Consider the following 20,019-nt stretch of genomic DNA (forward strand, 5'->3'; position numbering starts at 1 on the left):
ATTTGATCAAAATCTCCACCTGATGTTCACAGTTCCAGAAAAGTAGAATGTGTGTGGTTTGTGTGCGTCAAAGTTTGAGTGAGACAGGGAAAAGTTACCATATTAAATTATAAATGAGGCTCGGCTCTCATAAGGACAGCATTGTGTTTCGTGGGTGATTAATCATTAAGGATGGGCATAGGGAGGGTGGGTACAGGTTGTAATGGTGGCAGACAGTCATCTGGTCCAGGGAACCTTTGGCCTTGAGCTCACACACACGCACACACACGCTGAAGCATGACTGCCTAAAACTATCCTTTAGCTTTGTTTAAATTGCACTACTTTCAAACTGCCATGCAGGCATCACTTCTTTTTTACCTGCACCCATGATCGATTCTGGCAATCACTCATCTCTGTGTGTGTGTGTGTGTGTGTGTGTGTGTGTGTGTGTGTGTGTGTGTGTGTGTGTGTGTGTGTGTGTGTGTGTGTGTGTGTGTGTGTGTGTGTGTGTGTGTTAGATGGAAAATTTTTAAAAAGTGTAGCACTTTCCTGTGTGACATCAACATTCTGTCTACAGATTGGCTCATTCTCCTTTACATGTTGCTTTTCACATTGATTACGCTGTACTTTCTTGTGTTTCCAACAACCCAGTAAAAGTAAGTACCTTTGGCTGCTCCCTTGTTTGCACTCGGGGTCGCCACAGCAAATCCGGGGTGGAACCTCATATTGAATTGGCACAGGTTTTACACCAGATGCCTTTCCTGACACAACTTCACATTACATGCAGAAATGTGGCAGAAGTGGGGTTTGAACCAGAAACCTTCCACACTGAAGCCAAGCATATGAACAACTTGGCCGAACGAGCCAGTGGATAATAGAAACATTTTAGTGTCTCATACATCAGAAATCAGCAAGAAATTTGACTCTCAAGACAAAGGATGATCTTCTGAAATAAATTTGAGGGAGACTTTATTTAATCCCATACATCCTTCAACAAAAACGCTCTCTCCACGGACAGTATTGTGTATGTAATTTTAATTTCCTGGAAGGGAATAAAGTAATGCAGACTCGCTAATATGGTGTGCAGCATCTGGACTGAGTTATCTTCCTCTACTGACCTCTCCCAGTGAACAATACTTTCTTCTGTTTGGCAATGAGTCCAGCTCACGGGGGGGTATTAACAGTCTTATCAATGTTTAATTAGATTTACAGCATATCTTGTTGGAGAATCAAGTAACTCTGATGGCTCAATTGTCAAGGAAATGAAAGAAACATATTGGAAATTGTCTCTCAAGAGAAGAGCACAACTAGAATGTATGTTTCTCTGTCGGAAGGCAAAGCCAACTGAGGGGTCCCCTGATTTCAATAAGTTGTTTTCATTGTTTTATTTTAACTGTGTGGTGTGGTGTACACAGGCAAAATTACAAAACCTGCCTACTGATCACACTAATTTTCATATTGGTTAGCTGAAATGCACTCTCCTCATGTAATATGGTCATTTATTTTCAGGCTAGTGGTTGTGCTGGATAACTTGCCATAGACTGTATATATACTGGACTGAGCCTGCTTGATATCACCCACTGGTTTTCTATAGAGACCTGGAAAAGCCAAAATGACTCCATTTTCTGGGCATCACCATGTTTTGAGCCCCACTCGTACTGATTCACGATGAACTCATTAATGCATAAAGGGGTGGAGTGTAGGTGACTGAATGTGTGATTAAAAAAAACACTGAACATGCCCCCTCTCCTAGTCTGAAGCACAAACTAACAGGCTAACCTCCGTTCAGGTGTTTGGTGTTTGTTAAATCATATTTTTGGGGACTGCACAGTGGTTCTCATAACAGTTTACTTTGGTGTGGACAGTAAAAGTTATCAGCTGCATATTTCCTCAGTAATAGGTATGGTCAGTCATCCGGGACCCTAATGTGCGTGCACATAGCAACACGCATATTTACCAGCGAGCCGCTGAAAACAAACCGCTGTCACGCTCATTTCCTACTTGACATCCATCGCGCTCATAGTGTTCTGCTGTGGCTTTTTCTACGTAATATACACCAGTTTCCACACAGAACGGCTTTGAAGCACTATTACTGTAGCGCACGATCGTGGCATTTGTTATGAAAACTGGTGTATATTAAGTAGAAAAAAATGTGGCAGAACGATGCGAGCGTGATGGACGTCAAGTAGGAAATGAGCGCGACAGCGGTTTGTTTTCAGCAGCTCGCTGGTTACTATGCATGTTGCTATGTGCACGCACATCAGGGATTCGGATGTCCGACCGTACCTACACCATTTGGCATGACAAAATGGGTAGGCCTTTGCGAATAAACAGCAGTAAAGATGACTATATCAACAATGGTTGTGAGTGCGTGTGCAGTTTGTTTTCAGCGGCGACCCAAAATGGCGGCTGTAACTACGCGGAAGTGACGTAGGCCCGACCGTACCTATATTGCATTAAGTGGACCTACCGACAACTGCTAAAAGTGCTACCACCGTTAACACACAAAATTAAATAAGACGAGTGTTTCACTCAACATGAATATTGCAATAGGGACATCTTAGATGATCTGTTAGGACGTTTCACTGCACAAAAAAAGCCAGATTATTGCAGGTGTTTTTTTATAAAATACTCCAAACAGACACAACAACAACACAACAGCGAGTGACTTCGTTCCGGTTGGAGGAGTCGCCGCCAGACCCAGCTGTTGTCACTCAAAGCAACCACGCCCACAATTAGACAGAGTTTTATAAATTAAAATGTCTTAAACTAAGAAGTTGAAAATAATTCACCGCTGTACTGGTGTCATGGAGGAGGAAACTAGCTACAGAGACAAAACCGTTTTTGTTCCAGGCTTTAAACATGTTTATTTCTTCTCTAAAGTTGGTTGTGTTAAAATGGACGTCTATGAGAATGTGTTCTGCGTTGGAGCGAGCCTCAAGTGGCCAGTCAAGGAACACTGCAAATTATTTGGTTCTTACTGAGAAATTAAAAAAAGAGATTTAGAAGTGTAAGGCCATTTATCTTGTTTTAAGGGTTTATTTCTTATTTTAAGTGTTCAACATGCTTATTTCTAGATTTAACGATCTTAATTCAAGACATCTTGCCAAGTGAAATTATCCGTCCATGCAGCAAGATTTAGTGTTTTATCTTGTTTTTAGACACCCCTTTTTTTGCAGTGCATTGACAACACATTAGCTGTAACACCCAAATTCCAGCTCTTCACAATGTAAATCCCTAATTAATCAAATACTGAAAGCACTGAAGGAATATTTGGGGCTGTTTCTCCTTTGCCTGCAGAGGATTGAGATGCTTTTTATACAAGCGGCTCTCTTCTGTTTGCAATGGTTATAGCTGTGTGTCTGTTACAAAACTTTTAAAAGGTGAGTGCTAAACTAATTTTAAAAATGCTTGTCGCTATTCAGCTTTGTTTATTTTGTTTATCGGTTTAAAAGTTATCGGACAAAGATTAATCGGAAGATAATTGGTCCGATAATGGTTTTTAAAGTTATCTAAAAAGATAATCCGATAAAGAAAACTATCTTCGATAATTATCTGTTATCAGATTATCGGAAGTGTGCCCACCACTGCAGAATATAAATAATTAGTAATTGTTGATCACACACACCAACACACAAACAAACACACACTAAAATAACTAAAAAATAATTACATGCAATAACGTAAATAAAACCAGAGTTCCTGTTCAGGTTTTGTGCAAATGTTTAGAAGGTCCTGACAGCTTCCACAACATGAAAATAAATAGGTGCTATGTTCAAATTATACAAAACATATAATATAAAATACATACGGAATACAAAAGTTGCAGTGTGGGTTTAACTCAAAGTCAGTCCCAGTGACAGAAAATATTTATCCTTTTCTTCATCAATATAAATGGAAATGCTGCTGTGGCCAGTGAGTACTTTGTGCTTGTATTTTGGTAACAATGGGCCCTATGGAAGTAGAATGTGCAAACAAGGCAACATAAAACTATAATGGAGCACTAAAATCTTATCCAAATCTGGTCTACCGTAACTCTACCTGTCTGCCTTAAAGCAACAGTTCGGCATTGTCATGGCGCCATGCAGTGCTGTTATGAATAGTGACATCATGTGAAATCTCTCTATTTGAACAGGATTTCCCCTCTGTATCTATCTTTAATTTATAGTCATTTTCAGTCACTTCAAAATGAGCAATTATTTGCACAACAACAATAAAGTTTATCAGTTTGAACACTGAATATCTTGTCTTTGTGGTGTATTCAATCAAATATAGGTTGAAGAGTATTTGCAAATCAATGTTTTCTGTTTTTATTTACATTTTACACAACGTCCCAACTTCATGGGAATTGGGGTTGTATCGTATTAAATAACATCTTATTTTTTCAAAGTATTATTATTATTATTATTATGTGCAAAAAAATGGCTACATAAGTGTATCTTTAAGCCCCTTTTACACATAGATGGTAAGAGCTCCCGGAAGCGTCCCGGAAGAGTTTTTGGCCGTCTTAAGGATCACACGCCATTGTTAACGCCGGCACTAGCGGGCGTGGCTTAGTTCCGGCTTTACCGGGAATCGTCAAAAAAATTATTCAACATGTCGAATAATTCCGGGAGCGCTCCCGGAGAATTCACGTGATGACGGAGACAACGCGAACAATGGCGTTTGATACTTTTTAATCGCCGTTTCATCCTGCCCCTTCCTGTAGTGCCGCAGTTTACACCACCGTAATTGGCGGCCGGCGTTGTATCCCTAACCAACGGCGTGTAAAACGGCGATAGAGCCCACATCGGCGTCCTCAAAGGCGTTTTAACCGGCGACAGAGAAAGACAAAATGGCGGCAATAGCGGACAGTACGCCGTTCTAAACGCCACCTCCCGGTTAACGGCGTTCCAAACGGCCGATAGGCGGCGGTCAGTATAAAAACGCTAGCGCGCTGCATGCAGGCCTCTCACTCGCGGCCAGCTCCAGATATTTTTGCAGAGAAGCTCCAGTATGCCTCCTAAAAGAAAATTGGCAGCGGCAAGGACTTACCAAGAGGTCTGGTTCAGAAGCAGAGGAGAGGCCTGTGGTGGAGACGAGCAACACGTTGAGGAGAGGAAAAGAAAAGGCTGAGGATGAGCTCCCTCCCCCTGCAGTGACAGCTGCTTCAGCCTATTATACTCTGGGGGCGGTGCCTATATGCAAAAGTTCCTGGAGTAACGCAGGATTTGCCTGGATAAATCCAGCGGTACACAGGGCATTATCGGCGGCAGCAGAACACCGCCATTCTCACGCGCGTCTTAACCTGCGATTGTAAAGGATAGAACTATTATTAAGTATTAGTATTAACCGACTAGTATTAACCCCCGTTGCCTGACGTGTGCCGGATGCTACGGCGTCAAAACGCCACTTTATTCAGCAGATTTAGTGGCGTTTTATCTGCGTATTTGCGGCTAGTACGGTGCTCAAAACGCCGGCGAAATGCTCCGCCCCTTTCCACTGCGAAAACAGCCGGAACTACCGTGAACTTCGGTCTACGTACTGCCCGCCGACAAAACCGTCTATGTGTAACCTGGGCTTTAAGGGGTTTGGGGGGGAGCTTTCCCACTTCTCACAGCTGTAGGTCTGCCCCTGCACCAGATGCCTGGAGAGTGTGTGTGCAGCTGCAGAGAAAGAGTTCTCTCTGTTCTTGTCGACTACGCGCTCTCAAACAGCGAGACAGATTATCGTAAATAGACTTATTGCGTATTTAAAGTGAAGCAATGTATTCATTCATGTATTTAAAATAAAACACAGTCAGTGCTGTGTCAGCCCCCTGGAGCATAAGGATGGCCACCTTTTATAAGTGAATCAACTGACTAATCAAAAAACGCCTTTATCAGATGGATTTTTTTTTTTTTATTGGATTTGATCAGTGCTTTCATCTAGTCATCAACAGGGCGGACAGCAGATTTATCAATGCACCTTTGAGGAAACCCTGGACTCCAAAGCCTCACTCAAGGCTATTTTTCACAGGCTGCGGTCACAACGTGCACGCACTGTCGGGAAAGCACTAAAACTCACAACAACAATAATGATTTGACCACTTTAGAAAGAAAAACTGGGCGGGTCTGATTCGGGCAGGGTTAGAAACGATCTGTGCTGTCCAATCACATTTTTTTTACATGTTCCGGACAATCGGTCAAGCATTAATGTCGAGGGCTGTATTGTTTTAATTGTTTCATTTTTATTTATTTGTTTATTTATTTAAGTGCTTGCAGCAGCATTCCTGCAGCAGGTGTTGGCCTAGGTGACTGCATATATGGCCTGTGCCAAGAGCCGGCTCTGTGTGTATTTATTAGTTAGTAAACATAAAAAGAAATACGTAGTTGGTCAGTTGGCTTGGCCGAGACAGTCATTTACTCATGCTGCAAAAGCCCTCAGGTGTTTAGCCTCAAGCTGTACCTGTTGAAAAAGGAGGTGCGTAGGAGCTGTTCATTGTGGTATTAATGAAAAAACTGAGCAGAACTGAATGTGATGGTTTGATATGACAGACCTCCAGGCCATCATGGATCATCAAATCCCCCAGTACTATCTGGCCAATCATGTCTTTTCCTCCCCACTTGATTTTAATTCAAACCACATGTTATGGATGCTCGGCATTCTGGGTTTGTTTCTTAGTCTTATAATGTGCACGTGTATGTGCGTGTGTGGGGAAACTGCTGGATAGAAACTTCATACCTGGGAGAAACTCATTAAAGTTTCCTTTATTCAGCTTTCATGCACTTGCAGGTAGTTTCTGGCCAGCTGAGTCAAAACGCAACACTCTGATCCAAACCAGGGGACGTGTCTGTGCCATATAGTGTCAAAGTAAAAAATAGTATTTTGACAGGACATCTGTTTGACATACGCTCTGTGCAGCCAAGCAGTTTGGCAACTGAAAACTTCCAATACGGAAAGATAGAAGATTCAGATTTTGAAAAGCGATTGAATGGAAAGCACTCAAAATGAGTTTCATCAGTCCGTCCAGCTGAGCAAGAAACAATCTGTAGGACCTTTTAATACACTGTATAAATTATTCAATAGTCATGTTTGACAAGAGCAGTACTATTTCACAGAAGACAAATATGTCATGGCCACTGCAGACCAAGAAAATAGCACATGGGTAGGGAGGAAGCAGTATTTTTTTTCTTAAGCCCCTTTCGCACCAGGCCAACGAAGAGTTGTGTAAGGTGGCGTGCCTACTACGCCGAGTTTATGAAGCCCTATGCGAGTTTATGCAGTCCTACGGTGAGTTTATGCAGCACTATGCCGAGCTTATGCAGCCCTATGGTGAGTTTATGCAGCCCTACGCCGATCTTATGCAGTCCTATGTCGAGTTTTTGCAGCCCTACACTGACTTTTTGCAGTCCTATGCCGAGCTTATGCAGCCCTATGTGGCAATACGCTGAGGGACACAAACGGGTCCACGAAATGGACAAGTCTACGCAACACTGCGCTACTGTACACCATGCCTCCGCAATTGTAAGCTACCCTACGCCTTTTAGGTTTTTATATCAGTACATACCTGCATTGATAGATTTTATTCATCCCGCTGGCCTCTGCTGAACTTTGCTGGCACTGAAGCTACAGAAGAAGAGGCAGGCCAAGGCTGCTCCCTGCGCACAACATACGCAGTCATTCCTGTGTAATAGATACATAGCACAATACAGCTCTACACAGGCCTGGTGTGAAAGGGGTTTTACAGAAATATTCCATGTTTTCCTTTATGCCATAACCCACTGGGGCCTTTCCAGTGGCTGCTGCCATGCTGCATCCTGTGGAGTTTTAAGAATGGAGCTCAAATAGGAGTTTGTGCTGAAATACTCCACCCAAATTTTGAGGGTCTTTCTTCGGCCAACACCTATTGGTTAGTCAGTGCTAAAGGAATTCTACATAGGAGTGGCTGAGCAGAAACATTTGTCTGTAGATGTGTCAGCATGTTCTGTGATGCTGTTTCTCAGAATAAAATCAGAGGAGCAATAAGAAATTACTGAGAGGGGAATAAAAGAAAAATGTGGGCAGAGTGAGTAAATATGTGTCTTATTGATGGTCTCTTTCTCTGGACTTGTCTTGTGACAAAATAAATTGCATTTTGCTTTGACCCCAGCCAAGAAAAGAAAAGTGGTATGCGAGTGAGTCAGAGCATTGCACATGCTGAGGTGTCTGGTTTCCATTTCTTCTTTTGGAAACGTTTTAATCAGATGAGACCACATCAGTGAAACATGGCCTGAAGACTTCAAAAAGCTAACAAACATACTCAGCATCTGCTCATCCTTTACACACGACATGTACTGTTAATTTGCCTTTTCAAGTTTACACTCTGACAGTTTAAATTAAAAGGAGTCCTTGTTGGTACACATAGGAAATAATAAAAAACATTTCCGCCACAAGTGCTTGATCTTGGTTTTCTGATCTGTGCACAGAACCCGCTTGGTCAACATCATGGTTGTGGAAGTGATTTTTTTGTTTGTTTGTTTTTATGGACTTTACCACCTAGCTAAAGTATGTCCATTATAAAACACTTTACTGCATATGTAAATTTGAAATACAAAATCAATTCTTTAACTGGTTTTATTTTGTTCCTCTCTTTTTCTTTTTTGCTGTCTTAGATGAAACACAGCCACTGTTGCAGTTAAACGGACCCCTGTTGGCCCCGGGGCCTCTTCCTCCGCTTACAACCCCACCTACTCCACCCATGGACTCTGCCATGCATTCAGTATGCCCCCTCATGCCCACCCCTACTCCTTCCTTCATACCCCCTTCCTCCTCCTCACCAGGCTACGGTGGCGGCGGCTCCAATCCAGAGCAGCTGAGATCTGGACCAGCGGATTCTGCAACCCAGGGCACATTGGCCTCCAGCAGACCCTCCAATCCAGAGACAGAGGAGGACAAGGCCAAGAAGTTGCTGTACTGCTCACTCTGCAAGTTGGCTGTTAATTCCCTGTCACAGCTGGAGGCCCACAACAAAGGTTGGTGAATCAGGATCAGTTTGGGCCAAAGAAAGTGCAAAATCCTAAATCTAAAGGCCCGGTCACACGGCATACGGCGATCACTGAACGAAGGAAAAAAATTCCCAAAGTCCAAAAATGTCGAGAAAAAGTGGACGTATGAGTCCCATCACCGAAAAGCCTGCGAGTGCAGAACGCATAAAAGACCGAAATGAAGCTGAAACTAACAGAAGAAAAACAAAGCGAACGGCAACCTTGATACTTTGCAGCTGTGAGAACTAGTTGTCTTGACAACAGGTTTGTCAACATCTGCGCGCACATGCACATTGCAGCCGTCTCTGGCTGCAGTGTGTGTAAATAGTTAAAGTAGCTGATCAAACGTTGTTGCCGCTGTTGTTTCTGTATGAAAACGTTGCTTTTCATCCCATACATGGACGAGTCACGTTCAACTCGTCGGATCTTTAGTTATTGATCTGTTCAGATATCATCAGTGTTCGTGCAAGACTTGGGAGGTTGGACGAAGTTGGATGACAATCAAACGGAATGCTAACGGTACGGGAACTATGCAAATGATGAGGAACCATCAAGACAGAAAGCAAAACGGAATCCGGACGAATTGAGGTTGTCGTCAGGATTCATTCACATTTTTCAACAGTTTGAAAATTCTGATGAAGCACCAGGAACAGGAACAAAGCTGGACGACGGTTAAACGATGTCTCCGAAAGTCAGTGTAAGTCCAGATTTCTTCTTTCGTTTTGGCGTCATTGTCCTTCGTTCGTGCCGTGTGACCGGGGCTTAAGGTGCCTCCCCTTGGATTTTGTTCTGATAAAGCAAGTTCTGGAGTTTTTTTTTAATCTGTTCAGTGACAGTTGGATACTTGTATATTTCTGTTGGGTTTGATGCTGAAAGCATAAACCATCACATCCTGTGAGCCAGAGAAATTATGGCAAGAAAAGCCCACATAGCAACTTCTAAAACAGCATCAGCATTTTCTGAAATGGACTCGATCAAACTTGTCAGATGTTTTACTGCCAGATGTCCTTCTAGGCAGTAACACTCTGTCTGAGTTTAGGACCAGCATCACACTGTTTTACAGCACAGACACAAGAACTAACTGAGGTTAGTCTGTGTAATTTTTGCTTTTGTTTTATATCTTGAGCACACAGGAAGTGCAGTTAGCTCCACAGCTAAGCTACCATAAACATGTCATTAGTCACGGCCTACATTTTACACCAGGTGTTTATATTGTAGCTGTTTTTATTAGCTATATAAAATATGAGTCATTTTTCCTTACATTGGTTGGTAATAAAATAACAGACTTGCACATAATGTTATTTTGGGCTCATCTTGCAAATACTTGCATTATATGACACCATAAATCTTGAGTGCTATCAAATTTAGTGCTTTGAGGGAAAAAAATCCCCAATCAGTCATTTGTTTCTGACATTTTGCAGCCTCTTTGTACTGTCCGCTTATGTTCCTGCTCTCATATAGTCATATCGCATTGCTGTTGCTATAAATATATAATTATCTCAGCGATTCATGACTTCTCTTGTAATCTGCATCGCATAAGAAAAAAGTAATAATTTCCACTCCAGTAAGTAGCACCTAAAGACAGTTTACGGCGTATCCGGAAAGTATTCACAGCACTTCACTTTTTCCACATTTTCTTACGTTACAGCCTTATTCTAAAATGGATGAAATTCATTTCTTCCTCAAAATTCTACACACAATATCCCATTATGACAATGTAAGCTCAGGTGCATCCTGTTTCCACTGATCATCCTTGAGATGTTTCTACAGCTTAATTGGAGTCCACCTGGGGATAAATACAGTTGATTGGACAAGATCTGGAAAGACACACCCTTGTCTACATATAAGGTCCCACAGTTGACAGTGCATGCCAGAGCACAAACCAAGCATGAAGTCAAAGGAATTGTCCGTAGACCTCCGAGACAGAATTGTTTCAAGGCACAATTCTGGGGAAGGGTACAGAAACATTTCTGGTGCTTTGAAGGTCACAATGAGCACAGTGGCCTCTATCATCCATAAAAGGAAGAAGTTCTGATCCACCAGGACTCTTCCTAGAGCTGGATGCCCATCTAAACTGAGTGATCAGAGGAGAAAGGCCTTAGTCAGGTGGGTGACCAAGAACCCGATGGTCACTCTGTCAGAGCTTCAGCATTACTCTGTGCAGAGAGAAAAACCTTCCAGAAGGACAACCATCTCTGCAGTAATCCACCAATCAGACCTGTATGGTAGAGTGGCCAGATGGAAGCCACTCCTTAGTAAAAAGCACATGGCAGCCCACCTGGAGTTTGCCAAAAGGCACCTGAAGGACTCTCAGACCATGAGAAAACATGATGCCAGGCATCATATTTGGAGGAAACCAGACACCATCTCTACAGTGAAGCATGGTGGTGGCAGCATCATGTTGTGCAGATGTTTTTCAGGGGCAGGAACTGGGAGACTAGTCAGGATTGAGGGAAAGATGAATGCAGCAATGTACAGAGACATCCTGGATGAAAATCTGCTCCAGAGTGCTTTTGACCTCAGACTGGGGCGACGGTTCATCTTTCAACAGGACAGTGACCCTCAGCACACAGTCAAGATATCAAAGGAGTGGTTTCAGGGCAACTCTGTGAATGTCCTTGAGTGGCCCAGCCAGAGCCCAGACCTGAATTTTAGCTCGATATATACAACACACACCCCCATAATATTCATAAATGATTTTATCATGTTTGTGAGGGAACAATATCCCATAATCAAAAGTCAAAGGAATCAGGATCAAAGTGGAATTTGGAATGCACGATTCACTCCTTGATCAGGATCGAAGAAGTCAGTTAAGTTAGTTGCAGGCACTAAGTTACTGTCAGTTATTCTCAGGTTTATCCATTACAGTTACTCAGCTGCTCAGGAATCCTCTAGTTGTTTTAAGTCGTTCTACATTCCAGATACTCACAAATTAGTTTATGTTCTTTCCTCAGATGTAGTTGCTGCGAAATAACTGACAGTCAAACTAAAAGAGTCATGATCAGAGAAATCTGGATGAGAGGTCAAAGATCAAGGATCAAAGCCAGGATCTGCCCTCTGATCAGCATAAAATAAAAGTCAGGGTTAAAGATTCAAGGCAGGATCAGAATCAAAAGAGCAAAGGTCACAGAGCAAGGATTAAAAGTCTGGATGTGCCACTTGATCAGGATAAAAACAGTCAGGATCAGAGATCATAGATATGATCATTTTCAAATGAACAAAGGTCAAGGTTCAAAGGCAGTATCTGCTCAACACTCAGGATCAAAGAAGTTGCGATCAAAGATAAAAAGCAAAATCATGATCAGCAAAACAAAGAACAAGACTCAAAGGCATCTTGTTCCATCACAAGATTTAAAGGGGTCATGATCAAACATCAAAAGCAAGATCAGTGTTGACAAGATCTAAGAAATTAGGGTCAGTGATTAAAAATGAGGTCAGGGTCAGCAAGATTAATGGAATCAGGATCACAGCTCAAAAGTCAAGACGTACACCTTGATCAAGATCTGTCTCAAATGTGAATCATAAGTTGCTTTGCCACCTTTACCACCACATTTCAGGTACCCAGGAGCTGGCTGCACATCAGCATAACGGGTTCTTTCCCGCTTTTAGTGTTTGGTGTACAAGCCCAACAATTAACTTTTACTGATGTATAAAGTGATCGTCTAGTATTAATGTATTTATAAAGTTTTCTCTGATTAAGTGTTGATCATTGCAGCAGCTACACAACAGTTTGTTAGGTACATCTGTTTACCAGCATGTTAATGCTATGCACATACATGTACATGCACGTTAGTATAAACACACTATATTGCAGATCTTAAACATAATCCTCTGTGCCTGTCTGGTCTCAGCTTGTTGACTACAGTGTTCAAGCCCTGAATGAGTAATGGTTCAAACTGCAGGACAGTGATCTGGAAGCAATCACTCTCACTAATTCACCGAAACACAACTGTGCATGTTCACGTAACACCCCCCCAACCAAAAAAAAAAAAAAAAAAATTAAAGCATATGTCGTGTAGACACAAAGCAAGAAACGAGCAGTGTGCATGGCACAAAAGGACCGACGAGGAACATAAATTAAAGTGCCAGACGAGTGATAATGGCACAAAAAAAGCATCCTCAAAGAGCACATTTTTGGCGATGAGCAAATACACACGTTCCAGGCTCGTCCTCCTTAGTGTATCGCACAACCCCGTTAACTCCTCCCCCCACTCAGTCTTAAAATCACAGGGAGTTTAGACAGCAGCAGCTCCAAATTAGTCTGAGCCAGTGACGGTGTGTGCTTTTCTTTGACTATGGAGCAAAGCAAAGAGGGAGTGGACCTTCAGGTATGAGCAGTGGTGGGCACAGTTCACCGAAAAGTTACCTTTGATAACCGCTAATCTACTAACTGAAAAGTTATCTGCGATGACACTAAACCACAAAACCGTAAAAACATGTTAGTCAGACAACTCGTGTAGAAGATGTATTGCACCAGCAGCGGGTTTTGAGGTTGGGCTCTGCACAGTGTCTCTCCCCTCCGATGCTTACTTGAGATATGAGTGAGTGATGATTAGGCACAGACATTTTCTCCCCTGATCAGAGTCCACAGGTGGATGCTGGGATAGAGGTGGGGCAAAGCAGCAGCACTGATGTGGCAACCGGCAGCGTTGACAGGCAGAGGGGTAGCTGGGAAACTGTAGCATCTTAAATAGCCCGCCCAGTTTAAAGGTAGTGTTTTAGAGCATCATGTAAACCATGTGTTTTAGTAGGAGGTCTGTGGTAATTATATGAATGAGGCGTGTTAGTGTATACAGTAGTGTTTAGAATAATAGTAGTGCTGTGTGACTAAAAAGATTAATCCAGGTTTTGAGTATATTTCTTCTTGTTACATGGGAAACAAGGTACCAGTAGATTCAGTAGATTTTCACAAATCCAACAAGACCAAGCATTCATGATATGTACACTCTTAAGGCTATGAAATTGGGCTATTAGTAAAAAAAAGTAGAAAAGGGGGTGTTCACAATAATAGTAGTGTGGCATTCAGTCAGTGAGTTCGTCAAAAAAAAGTAGAAATGTGGGCATTAATCATTCTTCAGAAAACTGTTAGCTGACTTGATGTTAGTGAAACAAAATTTATCGGAAGCTAACTCCGTTAATAAATTTGTATATTAGCTGAAAAGTTAATCCTCTAATGGAAAAGTTAAAATCGCTGTGCACACCACTGGGTACGAGTGTGTGTGTTGGGGGATGTACCTGATTTCTTCAGCCGCCAAAATGACATGTGATTAAAGCCAAGTTATTTCATGTGCTGCTTTGTAGACCACCTGAAAGGGAAATTGGTCTGCAGGAGGACCTCTCTGGATGAAGTGAGAATATAAATAAAGTGCTTAGAAAGGCCACAAGTAACACTCTTTCTTTTCTACATCAGAGAGAGAATCTTTTTTTCCGCTCCCTCTTGTTTGGATTAATAGTGTGGGTGTGGTGCTACAAGTGTTACAAACACTGGTGACTCACGAAAATCTTTTTTTTTTTTCTCAAGCATTTTTTCATCAAGCATCAACAAGATCGTGTCAGGCGATATACAGTATAAATCTTATTGGACACTTTAAATATTTTTTATAGTGTAACATGACACTAAGTGGCTTGCTAAACAAACTCGTGATTCATCACATAAAGACTTTGTCAGACAGTGAGAAGTACACATGTGGTTTTATAGAACTTAAATAACAAGTCTGAGTAGATCACGAACGCAGGCAAATATTGTTGCTTATGAACCACCATTCTTATTTTTTCAAACTTTGACATTGACACCAGTCTGTCACAGGACTCCAACCCTTTCATGATATGCAATTCCATGAGTAGATTCCCAGAGGACTACTGCAGAAACTGAACTGGTAACTCAGGATGCTGGAGACAGTGACCCGCTAATCTTAGCTGAAATACTGTGATCTTGTCAATCACCTTGGGTAGGTCATCATGTAGCTTTTGATTGGTAATGTATTGCTGCCAGCTGATACTGTACATGACATGCATGTGAGTATAAAACCCATCTAATGACTTTGTAAGAGCAGCTGTCAAAATCCATGTCTCACACATGCAGTGAAACTGTCTCGATTGTTGCTATGAAGATCCTTTTTTTCATTTTTTTCTCCATAGGTTTATTAATGTAATTTAATTTATTTAATTTTTACAGCGCCAAATCACAACAGAGCTGCCTCAAGGCGCTTCACACAATTACGGCCTAACCTTACCAACCCCTAGAGCAAGCATACAGGTGACAGTGGTAAGGAAAAACTCCCTCTGATGATATTGAGGAAGAAACCTCAAGCAGATCAGACTCAGAGGGGTGACCCTCTGCTTATGCCATTCTAACAATTACAAAGTTTTGCAAAGTTTTACAAAGATGAAGAAGCAGAAAATAGAAAACAACATAATAATATAAAGAAGATGAGAAGTCCACACAGACATCAGCACCCCTGGCAGGGGTTGTCCATGCCGTCAGTGGGCCTGTCCCCGTGGCAGGGTCACTTTCAAATGCAGACTGCAGCATGCAGCACCCGCCTCATCTAAAAGGTTAGATTTCAGATCATCTTCATGATGTTCCTCACGCATGTGCTTTTCTTAGTACTCTCCATCCTGGATGTCAAATATGTGAAATGAATGAATGAGTTTTTTGAATGAATTTATTTATTGAGCACACACATGAACATCAACAAAGACAATAACAAAAGCTCATAAACAGAACATATACGGTACAGAAATACAGAAATCATCTACATCACTGTAGAGGGCTGTCTTTACCTGTCATGAGGAGTGTGTGGTTACCAGTACTGTAGGCCATATACCACATATTTCAGAGTATAAGTTGTGTTTTTTCTTCTTTTTTTTTTTTTACTAGTTTGGAAGGTCCTGTGACTTATACCTTGATGCAACTTATATAAAGAAAGATCACAAACTTTATTAATTCATTCATTTTCTATACCCAATTATTCCAGTTAAGTCATGTGGGAGCTGGAGCCTATCCCATCATTGGGGCGAGACGTGGGGTACACCCTGGATAGAGCCACACAGACCACAAACATTATTGTTAATATTAGAATAATGGGGCTTTCCCAGGAATCAAAGCAAAGCACTAAACAAAATAAATTCCCATGATGAAAGTATAAATGCCAAAAATAAAAGGTACACAACAACAATGCAGAAAAATCCAAAATTAAAGAGCAGTGAGTTTTATTATATTCAGGTGTCAACACACTTTTTCACAATGAAGCTCCTGGGCTTCCTGGATTGATCAGAGAGTTGAGGTCAGGTAGCTTAACTGCTCCAATTCCTTGTGACTTTCTAGGGGTCATAGTCAAACCGAAATCTTCATGGTCTCCCACAGTTTTTCTCAAGGCCTAATCCAGGACCATAATGAATAAGAATTGAGCCAAAGTATGACCTGCAGAACTTCTGCAACCAGGTCAAACTAAAGTTTCTTCATCGGATATTACCAGTTCTGCCATGGTGCCTCTGTCGGTGGCACTCAGCAATATGGTTGGAATTCCACAGGCTTTCAGGATCTTTACTATCTTTGCTTTTTGTGGATGATGTGGTTCTGCTGGCTTCATCAAGCAGTGAGTTCCGATGTGTAGCAGGTTTGAGGCCGAGTGTCAATCACCTCCATTTCCGACGCCATGGTTCTCTGTTGGAAAGGGGTGGATTCTGCCCTCTGGGTCAGGGAAGAGTTACTGCCCAGGTGGAGGAGTTTAAGTATCTCATGGTTTTGTTCTTAAGTAGGGGTAAAATTGTGCCGTGAGATTGATTGACTGATTGGGGGGGCATCTAAAGTTTTACAGATGCTGTACTGGAACATTGTGATGAAGAAAGACCTGAGCCACAAGGTGAGACTTTCAATTTACCAGTCAGTTTACTTTCCTATCATCACCTTTGGTCATGAACTTTGGGTAATGGCCAAAAGAATAAGGTTGCAGACACAAGCGGAAGAAATGAGATTCCTGGGGGCGCTAGTGAGCGAGCATGGAGTAGGACGCGATTTCTGGAGCTCCCGCTGAGCCAACCAATTTTATGCCATAATACAGCTAATTTCATTGAGACCAACCCTGCATTACTGCCGTAACACAGCGTAATTTCGCTACAGAAGAAACTACGCCCATACGACCGGTCTGAATGGCTCAGAAATTCCAAAAATTTAGCTATACCGGCAAGGCTAATAGCTCGCAAGCTAAAAGAAACACGAGGCTAGCCGGCACGGACCAAGATCCAATCCCACACAGCCCGGCTGAGAGCGTGGATAGCGACATGACGACCACCGAAGACTGTAAGGAAGAGGTATTATCCTCCCTGAGAGGGGACATTTCCAAAATACTGAGGGACGAACTTAAGGCCACGCTAACAAGTGACTTTGAGGCGCTTAAGTCTGAACTACAAGGCCTCAGAGCTGAAATTGCTAATAGCACTAAAACAATGCATGAGGAAATTGGGACAATAAAAACGGATGTGAAAGATCTGCAGAGTGGACTATCACTTTTGCTGCTATTTAGTAGCTTAGGGACGAGTTTCCCACACGTTAAATGTTTGTTCCCCAAATTATCTGTTGTATTTTTTTGTGTGTGTTTTTTACTGTGTGTTTTGTTACTTTGTTCCCTTTGTTCTTTAGGGAACTTGTGTTAAGCATGAGAACAACATTGTCTTACATCTTCTTTTTTACCATAAATAGAATGAAAAATGTTTCAACTATAGATGCAGCTCACCATATATGGATGGATTGTTTTGTTTGGCCCTGCAGGTCAAGACCCACAAATAATAACTGGTGCGTGTTCATCTCCGCCTCCCACCCTGCGCTCATATCCTTACTAAATTTGTCTACATATAATATAATTTCAACCTAGATAGATGGGAATGGATGGATTAATAGTTATAAGCTATAATGTAAAGGGCCTGAACTGTTGTGTGGGCCGCTGAAGAGGAGGTACTGCTGGCCCACCACCACCAGAGGGCACCCTGCCTGGAGTGCGGGCTCCAGGCACCAGAGGGCGCTGCCACCTCACAGGAGCAGCCGGGGTGACAGCTGTCACCTACGACAGCTGTCACCAATCATCTGATCCGCATCGGTATATCAGCAAGACGTCATCTCCACCTCTTTGCCGAGATATCGCTCTACCGAGGAGGTAACGTACTCAGCCAATTGTGTTGTCTTCTTGAACATAATACTTTGTTGCTTTTGCGCAGATAGTGAGTGGAACAGCAGGAGACTGTATTGGACCTTTTTGATAAGTACTCACATTCCTGCACTAACCAGTGTTTTCCTGACGAGAGGTGGAGGTGGTTTTTCCACCATACGTGTTGCTGGGTGCAGGCGCACCCACATCTGACTGTTTTTGTTCCTCGCCAGCAGTACCAGATCCGACAAGCGGAGGCAGTGGCCACCTGGGAGTTCGGGACTTGGCGGCTCCAGTATTCCCGGGGTTCGGTGGCGGAGGAAATCGTGTGGTTCCGGTTCTGCTTTGGACAGACGTCTTCTATCTTCGAGCCTGCCCACATGACACCTTTTGTGATTTGACTTTATTGTCTATTATTGTAATCTGTCGTGTTTGTTGTGCTTATTTCACAACAGTAAAAGTGCTATTTGACTTCCTCCATTGTCCGTTCATTTGCGCCCCCTGTTGTGGGTCCGTGTTCCTACACTTTCACAACATGAACAGCCCAATCAAGAAAAAGAACATTTTACATCAACTAAAACAACTTAACTGCAGTATAGCTCTCCTACAAGAGACTCACATGTCTGATGTTGAACATGAAAAATTAAAATCTTGGGCGGATAAAATATACTACTCTTCACACCGCTCAGGCAGAAAGAAGGGAGTTGCTATACTTATACATAAACATATTAATTTCATGATCACTTCTATACATAAGGATACAGAGGGGAGGTATGTTCTGGTGAATGGAATAATTGATGGTGTAGAAGTTACACTAGTGAATGTATATGCACCTAATGAGGACGAGCCTGCATTTATCAATACATTGTTTAATATAATATTACAGTTTAGTACAGGTATATTGTTAATGGGAGGTGATTTTAATTGTGTCATGTCACAGCTACTGAACCGTCAACATCCCTCCAAGACCCCTTTATCTAGAATGAGTAAAGCCCTCAAAAACCATGTTCTAGAAACAGGCTTGGTGGATATATGGAGAAGCAAGTTTCCGAGAGACCGCGACTTCTCCTTTTATTCTAACAGACATGCGACCTATTCCAGGATAGATTATTTTTTCACCCCAAAGTCAGAATTGCATAGAATAAAAAAAATTCAAATCTTACCTATCACCCTTTCGGATCATGCACCCATCACACTACTATGGGATATTGGCCATAAAAATACAACTAAACAATGAAGACTCAATACATCTCTACTTAATGATAAAGATTTTCTTCTTTTTATTATAGAAGAATTCAAAATGTATCTACAAACTAATGTCACCCCAGAAACAAATCCATTAATTTTATGGGACTGTGCTAAGGCTTTTATCCGCGGATGAATTATTTCATACGCAACTGCAAGGAAAAAGGAAAGAGAGGCCAAACAGCGTGAACTTGAGGATAAACTAAAAAAATTAGAACAGAAACATAAACAATCCGTCACAATTAATATTACAAAAGAGTTAAATGCCACTCGCAGAGAACTTAATAATTTATTATCCAATAAAATTGAAGGCAATTTAAGATTCACAAATCAACGACACTATGAAGATGGGAATAGGGCAAGTAAATTACTTGCATTCAGACTTAGAAAACAACAATCCTCCAATGCAGTCCACAAAATAAGATTACAGACAGATTTCGTCACTAAACCTGAAGACATAGCTGACTCTTTTGCTGAATTTTATAAATCATTATATCAAAATACAGACACCTGTTCTGATGATGTGGAATTGGCTAACTATTTAGAGCACATAGAACTTACAGAATTGCCAGCCTCGTCAGCTAAGGAATTGGATGAACCCATAAAAGAAGTTGAAATTAAACAAGTCATCTCCTCACTTAAGAATGGGAAAAGCCCAGGCCCAGACA

The 20,019-nt window shown here is 41.9% G+C and overlaps 1 protein-coding gene across 6 annotated transcripts in view; it reads left to right on the forward strand.

Moving 5' to 3' along the window:
• Positions 1-20,019, forward strand: part of znf385a (zinc finger protein 385A) — a 254,473-nt gene that overhangs the window by 217,069 nt on the left and 17,385 nt on the right. For all 6 annotated transcript variants that reach the window (XM_034172389.1, XM_034172390.1, XM_034172388.1 and 3 more), the window contains one exon: positions 8,592-8,951. In XM_034172389.1, the coding sequence (XP_034028280.1) occupies positions 8,592-8,951 (360 nt within the window). The remainder of the gene's footprint in view (positions 1-8,591; positions 8,952-20,019) is intronic.

Source organism: Thalassophryne amazonica, chromosome 6, assembly GCF_902500255.1.
Source record: "Thalassophryne amazonica chromosome 6, fThaAma1.1, whole genome shotgun sequence".
Lineage (NCBI taxonomy): Eukaryota > Metazoa > Chordata > Actinopteri > Batrachoidiformes > Batrachoididae > Thalassophryne > Thalassophryne amazonica.